This window comes from Diuraphis noxia, unplaced genomic scaffold, assembly GCF_037042655.1.
Source record: "Diuraphis noxia isolate RWA-SAM2 unplaced genomic scaffold, SU_Dnox_SAM2 contig0001, whole genome shotgun sequence".
In the NCBI taxonomy this organism is placed as follows: Eukaryota; Metazoa; Arthropoda; class Insecta; order Hemiptera; family Aphididae; genus Diuraphis; species Diuraphis noxia.
This window is the reverse complement of record NW_028301711.1, coordinates 93615617-93631187: the sequence shown is the minus strand read 5'-3', so window position 1 is coordinate 93631187 and position 15571 is coordinate 93615617. Positions and strand designations below refer to the sequence as shown.

Here is a 15571-nt window from a genome sequence, read left to right as displayed (position 1 = left end):
TTCACACGATTTAGTCTAAAACTAATACACTGAAACGCAGGGGCGTCATTTGGGGGGGGGGGGGGTGGAAGTGTGTGTGGTTGCACCCCTTACTTTTAGAATGTTACAATAAATTGGCCTGCGCCTTTCTGAACCCCTAAAATAATGCACGAGCCACGAATGCACAATTATTTATATGATTAGAATCAAATTGTAATAACCGGTCTATAATGTATGGAAACAATTGAATGCAGGGTAATATACATATGCATATGTATATCTATTTTTAAATGGCCTGGTGAAATTTCAAAATGGCCTGCTTGAAACTTCGCACACCAGAAAAAAATCTGAAATGACGCCCCTGCTGAAACGTCTAAAGCTGTATAAAGGTAGGTACTTTATATAAAAGGTACACTGTACTGTCTGTACTACATGTGTACAGTGGAGTAGCAAAGATTTTTAAAGGGGGGGGGGACAAAAAATTAATTTAACAATATTCAAATAACAACTGTTTGTTTAATTTTGTAATTTTTAAAATTTAATATTTATATTTCATCCAGTCCAATGTTAGTATCTTTCTTGGAGATCTCTATATAAAACCTGGTAAAATGTATTTTTCAATATTTTTAAAGTCTAAATCGTCCTTGTTGATATCAGCTAGAGCTTAGCCATTTAATTTTTCTCCAATTATAGGTTATAATATTATAAGTGTCTGTAGAATTCAATATTTATTATCTTTTCAACGATACATCAGCATACACTAACCGACTATCCCAGCGGTACCCAAACTGTTTCCCATCGCGTCGCATTATTATTAATTATTATAACTCACGGCACACTTTTGATAAATATTATCTTATTTATCTATTTATCGAATAATACGTATATAATGATATGTCAGGTATTATAAATTGTCGTTATTACTTTATAAGGTAATAATAGTAATATCTCTCGATAGCTGTACTTGTATATATATATATTAGTTGAACAAGAAATGCGGGTTTGTTTATTGTCGATCTCTCCTAGAATTTAACTATTATGCAAACAACATTAAGCACACGTTTCACACTAAAATTTATAATTATATCTTTTTTTTGTAATTTTAAAGTTGTATTAATTATTTTTACTTGCATTATATATTTTAATAAATTGAAAAAATCATTTTATGTTTTTTTATAAAAAAAGTTCAAGTTATCGTTTCAAACTTTTCAAATTTCACGGCACACCCTTTGGGAAACACTGCATAACCTAACCTGATTTTATTGTTGTTCCATGTAGAGATAATATAGACCGTGATGGTGGTAGCATGGACATAATATGCAAAAAATATAATTGTTTTTATAAACAATATTGTTTATATATTATGTTTGTGGGCGGTGGTTGTAAATCGTGTTACCACGGAGACACGGAGTGTTGGGCTTGTGCATATATAATAGTGGTTGTAGTCTGTGAATTAACACACTTATCAATCCACGGTTTTCTGATTTACAATAGAAACATTAGAAACTTTTTATTAAATTTAGAGCAAAAATTATTTAATTTTCGTATTATTTTTTATATATATATACGACCAATAGGGGTGGGATGGCCTATGTGCTCCCCTGGCTACGCCACTGCATATACGTGATAAATTTTAAAGAATACCTACTAACTACTTTGATAGGTAGGTACCTAACATTTTAATGTCAATTCAAGATCTGAGATAATAGAACATTTAATTTTTGTAAGTTAGCACCTATGATTGTATTCAATTTTAATTATTATCAACGAACAGTTAGTTGTAGCTACTAATAAGTAATAATATACGATGAAAATGAAACCCAAAAGCACAAATTGTTTATTTTTTACGATGGACCAAAAGCACAAATTCGTTTTGCACTTTTGGATCTTAGTAGTAGGATAAAAGCGTAAAAATAAACAGTAATACTTGATACAATAATGTACTCGTTATACTATAAGTTTCATTTTAAAATTATGAAGTATTCAATTAAATTATTAACTATAATTAAATATAAAGTATTTTCATAATTAAAAAATACATCAACACTGAATACAAGTCAACTGTAATATAATATAAGCATAGAAATATAAAAAAAAAAACATAAAAATATTTACAGATACTGGACTACTTAAAAACTGTGGGCTTCAAATTTCAAATTTAATTTTAAGGTACTCATTACAATATTATACCAATTAATATTAATCACTACAAATATGTCATTTTAATTTCAAATTTTTTAACTCATTTTACAATCACTAAAAGCTTAGTATTAATAATTTTATTATTATTTTAATGTATTTGTAAAATTAATTTGTACTTATAGTTTTTTAAAAAGGTATTTTGAGCTTTTTGGTTGAGTTTAGGTGATATTTTGCGCTCATGAGCTAACCTACAGCCATAATATAATATACGCTTACCTAATAAATGGCCAATTTGTTATCTTATATAAAAATAGGGTATATTATTTTTGATTAAGCAATGGGACATAGGACGTTCAACAGTTGAGGGTTTGCCCACCTTGCTCTCCTGTTATTTACGCAACTGCGCAGTGCGTATAGATGGTACAATGTGCCATCGCCATTGGTTAGGTGATTTTAATATCGGACCGAGAATAGGATTAAAAAACTGGACTAGACCGGCAAACTATATTTATATTATTTATGAAATTTTTGTAAAATTATATAGCACAAACTATAATTGTCTGATGTATTATGTGTATTTTGTATACCTACATTATAAATATTCAACTATTTTAGTCCAATTTGTATACATCAATAAAGATGGCAGTGGAAGATAATAAATCGTTGGTTAATCAGGAAAAAAAGGTCACCTTAAAGGGTGTATTAAATTTTAATTCCTTGATAAATCATTCCTTTCGAAAAACGATTCTAAATGGAGGCTAACACATAAAATATATATCATATTTTGTCCATTAATATGTACTTGTACTAATACATAATTTATATTTAACATTGGTACAAAATAACAAAAATATTTAAATATTTCTTTATTCTACTATAAAATATAAGCATTAAACAAAACATTTAAACAACTGTTTTGTAAAATCTGGAAATCTTTACTATTTTTTCTTATCTCTTCCGTGTGAAATTATTAATTAAGGGCATTAGACACATTATTAATAAATACAGTTAAATGGTTTCGTTATTATGGTTAAATCCAGAAAATTGTTTACTTATAAAAACAGTATGCTGTCTGCCATTGACTTGCTGAAAACAGTGAAAACCTAATATTAAACAATCATAAAATTGTATAGGTATTATAATGTATTATATTGTATTATATTTTAATGGGAATATTTAAATATTTAACTTTTATTTTTTAAAAGTTGATCTTGAGTCAACTCTTGTTAGTGCTTTGCTATCATTTTCAAATACATTTTCTTATATTTTTACATGCATTGGAGAATCTTTAAATTATGATCGTAATTTAAAGTGATAATAAGTACATTATTATTACAAGGGACACCAAAATAATATAGGGCCTTTAAGTTGATCTTAGTGGAAATATTTTATAAGTTATCACGATGGCTAAATAGCATAGACATACCTATAATAGAAAATAAATAGCTATTATAAGTAATAGTATCTAATATCTATTGTATTACCATTTTAATATTATATTGTATATTTTAATAAATCAATAGTCACAGATACTTAACAATAAAAAATGAAATAAAAATACCTATAACATAATGTATAAGAATAAGTATGTCATGTAGGTATCTTATATTTTCTGGTAAGTAGCATAAGTATCATACTACACGAGTACCTACCTACCTATGCATACCTATTGTACTTAAAAAGGACAAGAGGTTTTATTTAGTATACAACCGATTTCTTGTTGTTTTCAGTTACCAATGGGCAATATCAGAATTTATTAATTTATTAAAAGATAAAATGGTTAATGATATGGTTACAATGTAAGTAATTATTTTTACAATTATCATAAATCATAATTTAGGATAAGGTACACGCAGTGGCGTAGCTAGGATTTTCTGAAAGGGGTGTTAATTATAAATTTTAAATATTATATATAATACGTACAAACTAAAACTTTTATTTTAATTAATTAATATGTACCTATACATAATGTCTGAATGGTATGGTCATTATATAATAATGAAAAAAAATAATATATTTATATATTATAAAATAAAATCCGTTCGTCGTTTTTGATTGAATGACAATTTTTGTATTACTTCGACTTCACGATGAATATTTAAAGATGCTAATCCATTAAGTCTTAACTGGCCAATAGAATTTATAAGATATGTTTTTATTCGTTTTAATGTAGAAAAACTTCTTTCAGGTTCACATGATGTGACAGGCAATATTGCAAATATTTGAAGGAGTTTAAAAACATTTGGAAATAGGTCTTTATTGTACTTATCAAGAGCGTCAAGAACACTTTTTATGCTTAGTTTTTCCAAATGTGTATGCTATAACTTTACCTCTGTTTCAATAACTTCTTGATCAATATTATTAGAATAAAACTCATTTAAATCTTTGATAGCTTGTTGATTATAATTTTTATTAGAAATGAGAAAATAAAAGACAGCTATATAATAGTTTTGTGGTTTATAAATCGGTCATTTAATTGTTGCACTAAATTGTCCAGAAATGGAAGGAATACACTAATTTTAAAATATTTTAATCTCCGCAATCGCGATATTGTTAACCTGTATATTAGATGTAATTAGTATTGTGCATTATTTTATATTTCATATTGTATTTACAATTTACCTATGTTCCTATTTTATTATATATAATAATGTATATTGTAATATATATGTAATAATAATTTAATATATGATACGGCTCAAGGGGGGTTGTCATATCCACCAAACACCCCCCTAGTATACGCCACTGGGTACACGAAATTATTTATTTTTTTTTTTAAAAAGGCGGGATTTGAAAAAGTAACGGACGATATACTATCTATACTGTATATACTACCTATACTACACAACATGTTTTGCTAACATCGATGGTAATTTCGATGTTTTTGATAAGAACATTATTCGCCGTTTTTCATTGGTTGTGTATCATACACGATAATATATAATTTACATCGTTGTGTGTAACATGGTGTAACGGACTGATGATAGTGACGAACTTACTAACTGGCAACACGGAAGATCGCTGTTGGCAGCCATTGTATATTTGAATATTTCTAACCTCTAGCCGTGATTCTTTGTTCTTGCTTCATTCAGTTTTTTCCATCTACTGTCTACTCACTTACTTAGTACTCACGATTCAATACTTCGATAGTGAATATTAATTATTAATGCCGATCGTCCCACGTCGTCCATATTGTGCTATAAACGTTCGTTATAAATTACAGTTTTTCATGTGCTTTTCTCGAATTGTCAATAATTTTTATTGTACTTGAAATCTTTATTTTCAGAAATCTAGTTATTTACGCCAGCCGTGAATAAGTGTAGTTGCAGCGCTTATACTTTTGTTTTACGCTGTGCCTAGTGGTATTACCTACGACCACCATGTCTGACAATCCGCCGTCTACAACACTTAAAGAGCAAGATTTTATGAATTTGGTAAATGTCCACTTTTGTTTGTAATGGTTAATGCATTGTTAATAGTTTACTTTTTTCTTTCCAGAATATTTCTAATGTAATATGTTCATCTGATGTAATTAGTCCTATTGCTACAAATACAACCAACAATGGTAATGTATAACAAGTTTTTATATTTATGTTTATTATTTTGTAAGTTAATTGATATTACATTAGTATTATTATTATTAATGTACAGCATGGTAGTTCCGAGATAATATTTTGTATAAACTTTAAATTATTAGTGATCTTATTAAGTCGCTTCTACTGTATATCGCACTCAGTGGCGTGGCAACAAGATTTTTATGTAGGGGCGTATACATTTTTTTGGTACCCACCCACGTTCCACAGATTATAATACCCCTCCTCCCTCCCCTCCTTAATTTTACTACACTCTTCTGCTCAAAAAAGTAAATTTTAATTTCTTATAATAAACCAATTATAAATAAAAGTTGTAAGCAAGAATTGTAAAATATTATACTGTAGTGTAATAATTACAAATGTCATGGGTAAATTATAATATTATTTACCATCAGACTTAAATTAACTTATATTTTAGGACTAGGTAGGTAGCAGTTTTAGGAATTTTAATGACTTTCAATATCCATTTGAATGATAATACCTATATTAAGTGCCTTAATAAATTGTACTTGACCAAACCACATGGAATGCTATGGCATAAAGTTTCCATCAACGTGTTAAAATACTAGGTAATTCATAATTATATATATTTATATTGTTCATGGTGTTCTTACTGTTCTTAGTGTAAAATATCCTTCGCCATACCACTGATCTCATCTGATAATTCTGTATATAAATTAGTGAATTATCCATAGATAATAAAGAAATGGATGGGCCATGCTATTGTTCTCATCTGTGACGGAAGAGAACTTAAGTTACCAATATGGTTACAAAATGTAGCACAGGTTACTGAATATTGGCATCATAGGTATAAGGTATAGGGATGGCCCATCCATTTCTTTATTATCTATGTAATTATCGACAGGGGTTGGTGATGGGAAATTTTTTTTTAGTGGTTTTTAACACGTGGTTGGTACGCCAAGAAAATTTATAATAAAAATGGAACGTATTATTCACACTAAATATTATTTGGTTTATTTATTATTTCATATGAATAATAATTGCACTACCTATACATGTACAATAATTTAACTGCTATATGGCTAAATATTTCATTTTATTTTTATGCTATAAATGTTTATTTGTCCTAATTTTATAGTTGAACGTTTTCAAATTGTAGGTGGTACTCAGATTTAAAAAATTTAAAAACCTCTGCAATATGGTATTCTTTAATTTTCAATTTCAAAATTTGTTTGGTATCACACCTAAATTGGTAAAATATTTAATTACTATGTACTGTGTATAATATTGTTCCTGTTACATAATAAAGAACATTCATTAAAAAACCAAAACTTACCTAGAAATTCCAAAACTTCACGGAAACATTTTATGCCATGTTATTTTTAATAACATAATATTATAATATATAATAAAATATAAAATATAATATATATCAGAGGTATTCAAACTTTTTCAGCACGCGGCCCCTTTGGGTGTTCACAATATTTTTACGGCTCCCAAATTATTATGAAAAAATTGAAACAACACACGACTACAATATGGGAAATATGTTATATGGGTGATAATAACAGTGGCTTTAGCACTAGAAATAAAACTTCAAATGGTCGGATAGTAAGGTACTAAGGTGTCGTTTTTAGTTCCATAATGATTGCAAATAATATTTATAATAATTATACGAGATGTATGTATGATGTTGGTTTTTGGTGCTTTGACACGGCTCCCTTTGCAAAGTCTCGCGACGCCCCTGGGAGCCGCGGCGCACAGTTTGAGTACCTCTGATATATATGCTGTAGTGCGACTCTTAACGGGGCACCGTAAATCACTTAGGTGATAACTAATAACAAACATGGGACACTTAGGTGATTCTTGACTGACTCTTATTTTTGGTTGTATAGTTGAAATCTAAGTTATTCATAGTAAGATATTATTTAAATTTGTACAAAATTAGTTAATTAATAATTTACAATTTTAAAATTATTTTGTTGTATTTAAAAAAATTGTTGAAGTACTTGAAATTTAAAAGAAAAAACAATGCCCCACAGGATACCTTCTGTGTAGTTGCTCAACTTAAAAAAAAAAAATCCTATGATAAAAAAAAAATATATTTATTTTTCAATTTTGAAATTTTATAACATTTGTTATATAACTATTTGTCTTATTTTAATCTTTATTTATTAAAATCAAGTAAAATACAATAAAGTATATGACAGTTGGTATTTTTTTGAATTTAATTATATGACTTCTTATTATGTGTAAACATTTTAATATTATGGATTAATTATAACTTTGTTTATGCACTATCTAAACCATGTTAAAAAATTATAAAATGTTATATTCTTTATTAAATATAATTAGTTAGATAAAAAATAATAATTAATAATAAATTTAAATTTAAATTATTTAATGTTTTATTCATTTTACATTTTTAAACAAAATAAACTTTGAGTTTATGTCAAAGAGAAGAATTTTTGTAAACTTCAGGCTTATTAAATTTCTTTTTCATAGTGTCTCATTTTAATTTTAACACATTTTTAACAAATTAATGTAAATAATAAATATTCAAGACTATGTGACTAATTTCGACATCAATAGAATGTGAGTTAGAAAAATTAAAGTATTTTTTATTCAATATAATTCTTCCAATACTAGCAATTTTACATTTTATGAAAATTTTTCATACACCAGAAGAATGAAATTTTCAGAAGAAATTAATTATTTTGGTTTCATACAAATAGTATTGTTATGTATCAACCATTTTTAGATACAAAAAAAAATATAATCATGTTTTTCAATTTCAGTAATTTGTAGTGTGTCTGTCAATTTTCCAAACTATAAACATTTATTGATATATCTTTTATTATTTTATTTTATTTTAGTTATGTTAATTTTTACTGGAAATTTAATACATTTTAGTCTATTATTAAAATCATTTTCTTATTATCTCTCTGTCCTATAAAATTATATTTGCCAAAATCAACTCTATCTTATTATTTTTAATATTAGAGTGAATTCACCTATTATCAAACTAAGTTAAAACATAACTTGTGTTCTTATATTGGCATTTAATGATATCATAGTTTTTATGTAAGTTATGAAGGTGTAAATTATTACAATTAAAAATGCTTATTAATTGTATTAAAATTAAAATATCGTAAAATGCCAACATAGGTTACACAGGGTTACCAGGGACATAGGTTATTTTAGCTTACATATTGATAACAGATGAATTCGTTTTAATATTAAGAAGATGCTACAACACCATTTGTTGTCTCTGTCATACAAGTTCATAACTTTTCAGTTTACATTCAGCAGATCACTTTTAGCTTTGTTAGTTAAAAAATTAGAGTGAATTGACCTATTATGAAACTTGATGTTAAGATTATTATCTGTGTTTCTATGTGGGCTTTTTACGACAGTTCAATTTTGTAGTAAGTTATACTTATATAAATTAAAGCATAAATTAAAAATGCTCATAACTCACTTAAAAATTAAATTATCATAAAAAAACCCTTATACAAACACAAATAATTTTCTTACCATCAAATTTCATAATAGGTCAATTTACTCAAATTTTTAAACTAACGGTATTAATTGTGATCTGCTAAGCACAAATTTGCTATGTTACACACTTGTAAGACGGAGACAGTAAATACGAGTGTAGCGTCCTCTTAAAAGTAACAACTCTGGGCTGGTTCTACTAAATATAAATTTACCATGTTGCACTTGGATCAGAGATAGAAAACAAACAATGGTGTGCTGACATTCACTTAAGATAATTGTAATTTTTATATTATTTATATTTTTGAAATTGTATTAAGGCTCAAATGATAGCATTTTAGCCCTTGACCTTAATTGCTTTAATCCTATATAGTACACCTAAAATATGTTAATAATTGCTTTTATTAAAATATTTATTTTGATAATTTTTACTTAATTTTTGCAATCACAGGGATTTGTGAAAATTCTAAAGGCGCATCTATAAAACCATGAGTATTTTCAATTATAAAAGTTGCTAATCTAGAATTATAAGTTGTTTTTTCTGTTGTACTTAAAAATAGTAAAAATAATTTTATTTTTATTATTCAAACATATTGTATTTTTTTATATATTATATAATTGGTTTTACCATAACCAAGTGGTCCCATAACATTAAGATGAAAAAAGAGAAATTATTACACTAAAGAAGTTTTTGACAAAATCAATTTTGTTTTTTTGACATAACTCATAAACTAATAACCATAGATATTATAAATATTCACTAATTGTATATACAGTCGACTTTTGATAATTCAAATTGGCGGGACTGTTGAAAAATTTTGAATTACCGAGAGTTTGAATTGTTGAGTAGTCCAAAGTAACAAGAGAGCAAAAAAGAAATTCTAATTACTGAGAGTAATTTGTTAGTGTAAAGTTTTCTCAAACTTGAATTTTGAATTACTGAGTGTGCTTAAATGTATTGTTTTTCGAATTACAGCGTGATTTTCAAGAGACCAAGCATTTACTTCAAATTACTGAAGGTTTTGAATTATTGACGGTTTGAATTATCGAGAGTCGGCTGTATGATCATACATACATAATTTTTAAAATATTTTAACAAAAAGCCTAGAGGTTTAAATTTAATCAACTTGATAAATGTTCAATTTTTATTATTTTTTATTTACAATGTCGTATCATTGAATTCAAATTTAACACTTCCATTACAGTGACCTAAATGAAACATAACATACAGCAGGACGTTACCCACTATTTTACTTTTATATTCCTTGGAATTTTTAAGGTTTAGGTACCGTTTTGTTGTAATAATAATGTTAAAATTAGGGCTCAGAGAACTTGATGCATTTTTTTCAAATTGTTTTAATAGTATGCAAATTTAGACAACTAACTTTTGTGTTGTTTTGGATTTTTTGGCTTTTTTTTACATTGTAGGTCATTTTTTGAAATTTTTCAGTAATTTTTAAAAATTTAAAATTTGTTCCAATTACTTTGGTGGGCGTAGAGAGAAGTTTTAATAAGTATAAATATTTATTATCAATAGGGCCCAGAATTATATCCATTTGCATATTTTTATTTATTAAATTAAAAAGTTGCTAGGTAAGGTCCAAATTTGAATCTTAACCTAATGTGTTGGTATGCAAAATTTAATTTTGCATATTTTTGCATATTTGGAACATTTTTAATTTTTATGGATTTTAAAATATTGTTATTTTTTCTGCTACATAACTTTCTTTGTTAAACAAAAATTTTTGAAAAAAATAATATATAAATCTGATTTTAATTTTAAATTAGCGAAGATGGTACAATTTTTGACAAATAGTGATAGCATTCAAGACCTAAAATTCTTAAAATATGTTTTATAAAATTGTATATTTGGCATCCTTGATGTATACATAGGAAACACTAAAATTTATAAACTAATCTATTATTTTTATTTTTTTTATCTATGTTTTTTATTAATTTATATAAAACCTGAGCCTTAAAAAACACAAAGGTTTTTGGACAATGTTTAACATAGTAACTATAAATAAATAAATAATTATTTTTACAGTAAATAAAATAAATACCTTTTAATGATTTGGGTATATTAATAACAGTAAAATAATTATGTTTCAACAATTAATCTTGAATATATACTTGAAGTATTGATCTATTTATTTTTTTCCTTCTTAAGTATAGTTCTGTAAATGGAAAATGTATTTTAGATAGCATACTATTCATTTAAGGGAATTCAATATTGTTATTGTTTAAACTAGTTTAATGCACTCGCGACATGAGATTTTAGATGTGTTCTTTGCCAAACATACCAATTCATCTAATTTAGTGATAAGCATTTTAAAAACAGATTGTAATTTTTTATAAAGGCTACTTAAAATTGACTTTTCCACTTTTTTGATTTTGCCTCCCAAATTCCTAAAAGTATATGTTAAAAATAGTAATTAAAAATGTGTCGCTTTTAAATTTTTGGAGAAGTTAAAATCATAAATCAAAAATATGGGGAAATCAAATTTATGTTGACTTGATGAAAAATGCAAATCTATTTTTAGTATTCTTATTGCTTCCTATCCATTGGTACGTTTATGAAATAGCACAACTAAAATCATATGATGCGCATGTGTCATTTTAGTGCGGTAACCATTTAACATAATTATGTAAATATTCAGTTTAGAGACCAAGGTGCTATTGTTACTTAATATAAAATGACACATTTTTATCTTAAGCTTACTGTTTATGAAATACTAATCACCTATTTATTTATTGTTATTTATCAATATTATATTTTTATGCATTTCATTTTGGTTAAAGGTTAAATAACTATGAAAAATGTTAGAAAAACTCAATAAGTTACTAAATTAAAATGTTAGCATAATTTATAGATTATATACATAATGATAATAAGGTTTTTGATTTTATAACTTATAATAGTTTGTTGCTTATCATTCTGGATTGTTTTTAAAATAAATAGTGACAATTTTTTTTTTATATTTACTTTGTTACAGACTCCACCAATGATAATATCCAAAATAGTTCATATAGTAAATCAATGGCGGTAAAGACTAATATAATTTGTTCAGATAACCAAAAATCGGAGTGTGATATTAATTCATCCAAGATCAAAAATTTCAGTTGTGATGATGAATGTCTAGACCATAATGATACTGCAGTATTAAGTGATGACAATGATAGTGATTGGGAAGATATTGATGACAATGATAGTGATTGGGAAGATATTGATGACAATGATAGCGATTGGGAAGATATTGATGACAATGATAGTGATTGGGAAGATATTGATGACAATGATAATGACGTCAATGATAATGACGTTAATGATGATCTTTCATCAATTCTTTGTACCTCTTTGGAAAATATTAATCACAATAATGATTCTCCCCTTTCAATTGATGAAAATCATGATACTCCCTTATTAAATGATGGCAAACAATTGGAAAATGATGACCATAATGATACTTCTGTAATAACTGATGACAATGACAGCGATTGGGTAGATATTGATGACAATGATGGTGACAATGATGTTGACAATAATGGTGACAATAATGGTAACAATAATGGTGACAATGATAATGAAAATAATGATGGTGACAATAATGGTAACAATAATGGTGACAATGATAATGACAATAATGATACTGTTTTATTAAGTGATGACAGTGATTCTAAGAATAAGGATGCATCTTCAAATAATTATCAAGATAATTCACCAATTGACCCTATATTTTCAACGTTGAATGCAGAACAGGCAAAGCTATATTCTTTTATGAATTCACACCAAGGAGTAAAAAGTTTTATACATGAACCTTCAACTTTTGATGATACTATTGTGATGTATGATAAAAATGAAATTGTTGAAATTGTTGATGGTAGATATATCAAAGATAAATCATTTTATTTAGTCAAATGGAAAAATTGGTCACTAGGATTTAATACATGGGAACGTTTTGGAGCTTTATATAAGGCACAAGAACACATATTTGAATTTCAAAGAAAAAAAAAAATTCATAATAAACCAATAAATATAATGCATCTAATGTTAACTAGACAAATTATCACACAATTATTTGAATTATTCAGAACTTCAACTGGATTGTCACTGCCATTCGTTTTACTTGATGATATTTCTGGCTCATTCAATACTCTTGGAAATGGTCCTGAATTTGCTCAAATACTACGAAAAAAGTGCTTAAGATCAAATTTGTCATTAATGTCCTTGGATTTTTTTAGACAAACACAGTTTCGTGATCTCAAACAGTGGGAGATAGATATAAATGTAGTTTCACCAAATCATCAATTTGTTAAAGTAGAAAATAATATGGACCTTGAAGGACCACCAGATACATTTGTATACATACCTGATTACCATCCTGATGCCAAAATTATCATCCCTAACAATTCTCCATCGGGTTGTATTTGTAAAAGAGACTGTCTATTTTCTTCTGATTGTTGCAACAAATTATCTGGTAGAGTTATTAATGCTTATGATTTAAATAAGAATATATTAGTATCACCTGATTGTCCAGTATTTGAATGTCATGAGCTTTGTAAATGTATGACAAACTGTTTTAATAGAGTAGTTCAAAATGGTAGCAATGTGAATGTTTGTATTTATAAATCTAGGTTCCCGGGTTGGGCATTAAAGACTTGTCAAAATATTGAAATGGGTCATTTTGTAGGCATTTATGTTGGTGAAATTATTACAGTTAAAGAATATAACAGGCGTTTACAAAATTCTCTGACTTCTATTGATTTCACATGGAAATTAGATTTCAATGATACAAATAATTTTGAATGCATTGTTGATAGTACAAATTATGGTAATTTCACAAGATTCATAAATCATTCGTGTGAGGCAAACTTGAGCATATATTATGTGTGGATTAGTGACATGGATAGATATTTTCCACATTTGGCATTATTTTCTAATAGAAAAATTTATGCTGGCGAGCCACTTACTATTGATTACTTTATCAATAGGAGTATAGATTCTTTGAAAAAGAGTGGCATTAAATGTAATTGTGAAGTGAAGAATTGTAAAGGCTATTATTTTTAATGAATAATTTTAAGCTGGAGGTAAATAAATTATTAGTGTATCATATATTATAAATAATAATAATTTATTTTCATGGAAAACAAAGTGCCTTTCTTTATATATTATTATGTGATTAATTAATCATACTTAATAACTAACATTTTTTTTTTTTAAATTTAAATTATAAGGAAACATATTGATATTATATTTTGTTAGAAAATTATTATATTCATATGTTATACTTGGATAAGTTAATATTTTTAAAAGGAATAGAAGTTAAATATTTTTGTATTAAGGCATATATTAATTGCGATCAAATTTAAGTTTATATACTTTTTAAATTTTTTGGTTTGCTTGAGATCTTTTACAAATAGCTTTATTTACCAATTAAAATATTTTTATTGGTGATGAATTTATATTTACTTATAACTTAACTTTTTCTGTAATAACAGTGATCATTATTTATAAAATAATGCCATAAATGTAAAATGAATAGTTTTTAAAAGTTACTATATTTAATCAATAATTTTGGTCTTAAGAAATGAATATAAGTGTAGCATATTTTTTATTCTCATGGAGAACACAGTGCCTCTTTTAATAATCATATTATATTATTATTTAATTAATTAATCATTTATAATAACTAATAAGTAAAATGTTTTCTTTTATATTTAAATTAAAGTGGAATAAATATTTTATCTTGTTAGAAAATCATTATACTCTTGTTTTATTCTTGTATAGGTTAATATTGAAAAAAATAATATAGTAAAAAATGTTTGTATTAAGACATAATGCTCATTTCAATCAAATTTAAGTTTATATGCTTTGTCAATTTTTTAGTTTGTTTGAGATATTCTACTAATAACTTTATTTACTGGTTGAAATATTGTTAATGGTGATGAATTTATATTTATTTATAACTTAACTTTTTCAGTAACAACAGTGATCAATATTTGTAAAATAATGTATTTTTATTAATTATGTTAAGTCATTTCCATTGATACATTGAATGTGTAATGAATAGCTTTAAATGTTTTTATTTTTAATAAATAATTTTAGTAAGAAGTAGGAATATAAGTATCTATTTTTTTTTATTTTTTTTTACACCAATGTACAATGTATTGTGCTTTATAACTAAATTTTTTTTTCTTATTATACTAAGCTTAAAAGGAAATGTAATTGATATTTTATTTTGTTAGAAAATCATTATACTCTTGTTTTATTCTTGGATAGGTTAATACTGAAAAAAATAATATAGTAAAAAATTTTTGTATTAAGACATAATGCTCATTTCAATCAAATTTAAGTTTATATACTTTGTCAATTTTTTAGTTTGTTTGAGATATTCTAC

At 26.1% G+C, this 15571-nt stretch overlaps 1 protein-coding gene across 1 annotated transcript; it reads left to right on the top strand.

Moving 5' to 3' along the window:
• Positions 1–5119: 5119 nt before the first annotated feature.
• LOC107165795 (histone-lysine N-methyltransferase Su(var)3-9-like) lies at positions 5120–14735 on the top strand. Its single transcript, XM_015514192.2, has 4 exons — positions 5120–5326; positions 5408–5555; positions 5620–5686; positions 12170–14735. The coding sequence occupies exons 2-4, from the start codon at positions 5502–5504 to the stop codon at positions 14239–14241; spliced, it is 2193 nt and encodes a 730-aa protein (XP_015369678.2). The 5' UTR covers positions 5120–5326; positions 5408–5501; the 3' UTR covers positions 14242–14735.
• The last annotated feature ends 836 nt before the right edge of the window (positions 14736–15571 follow it).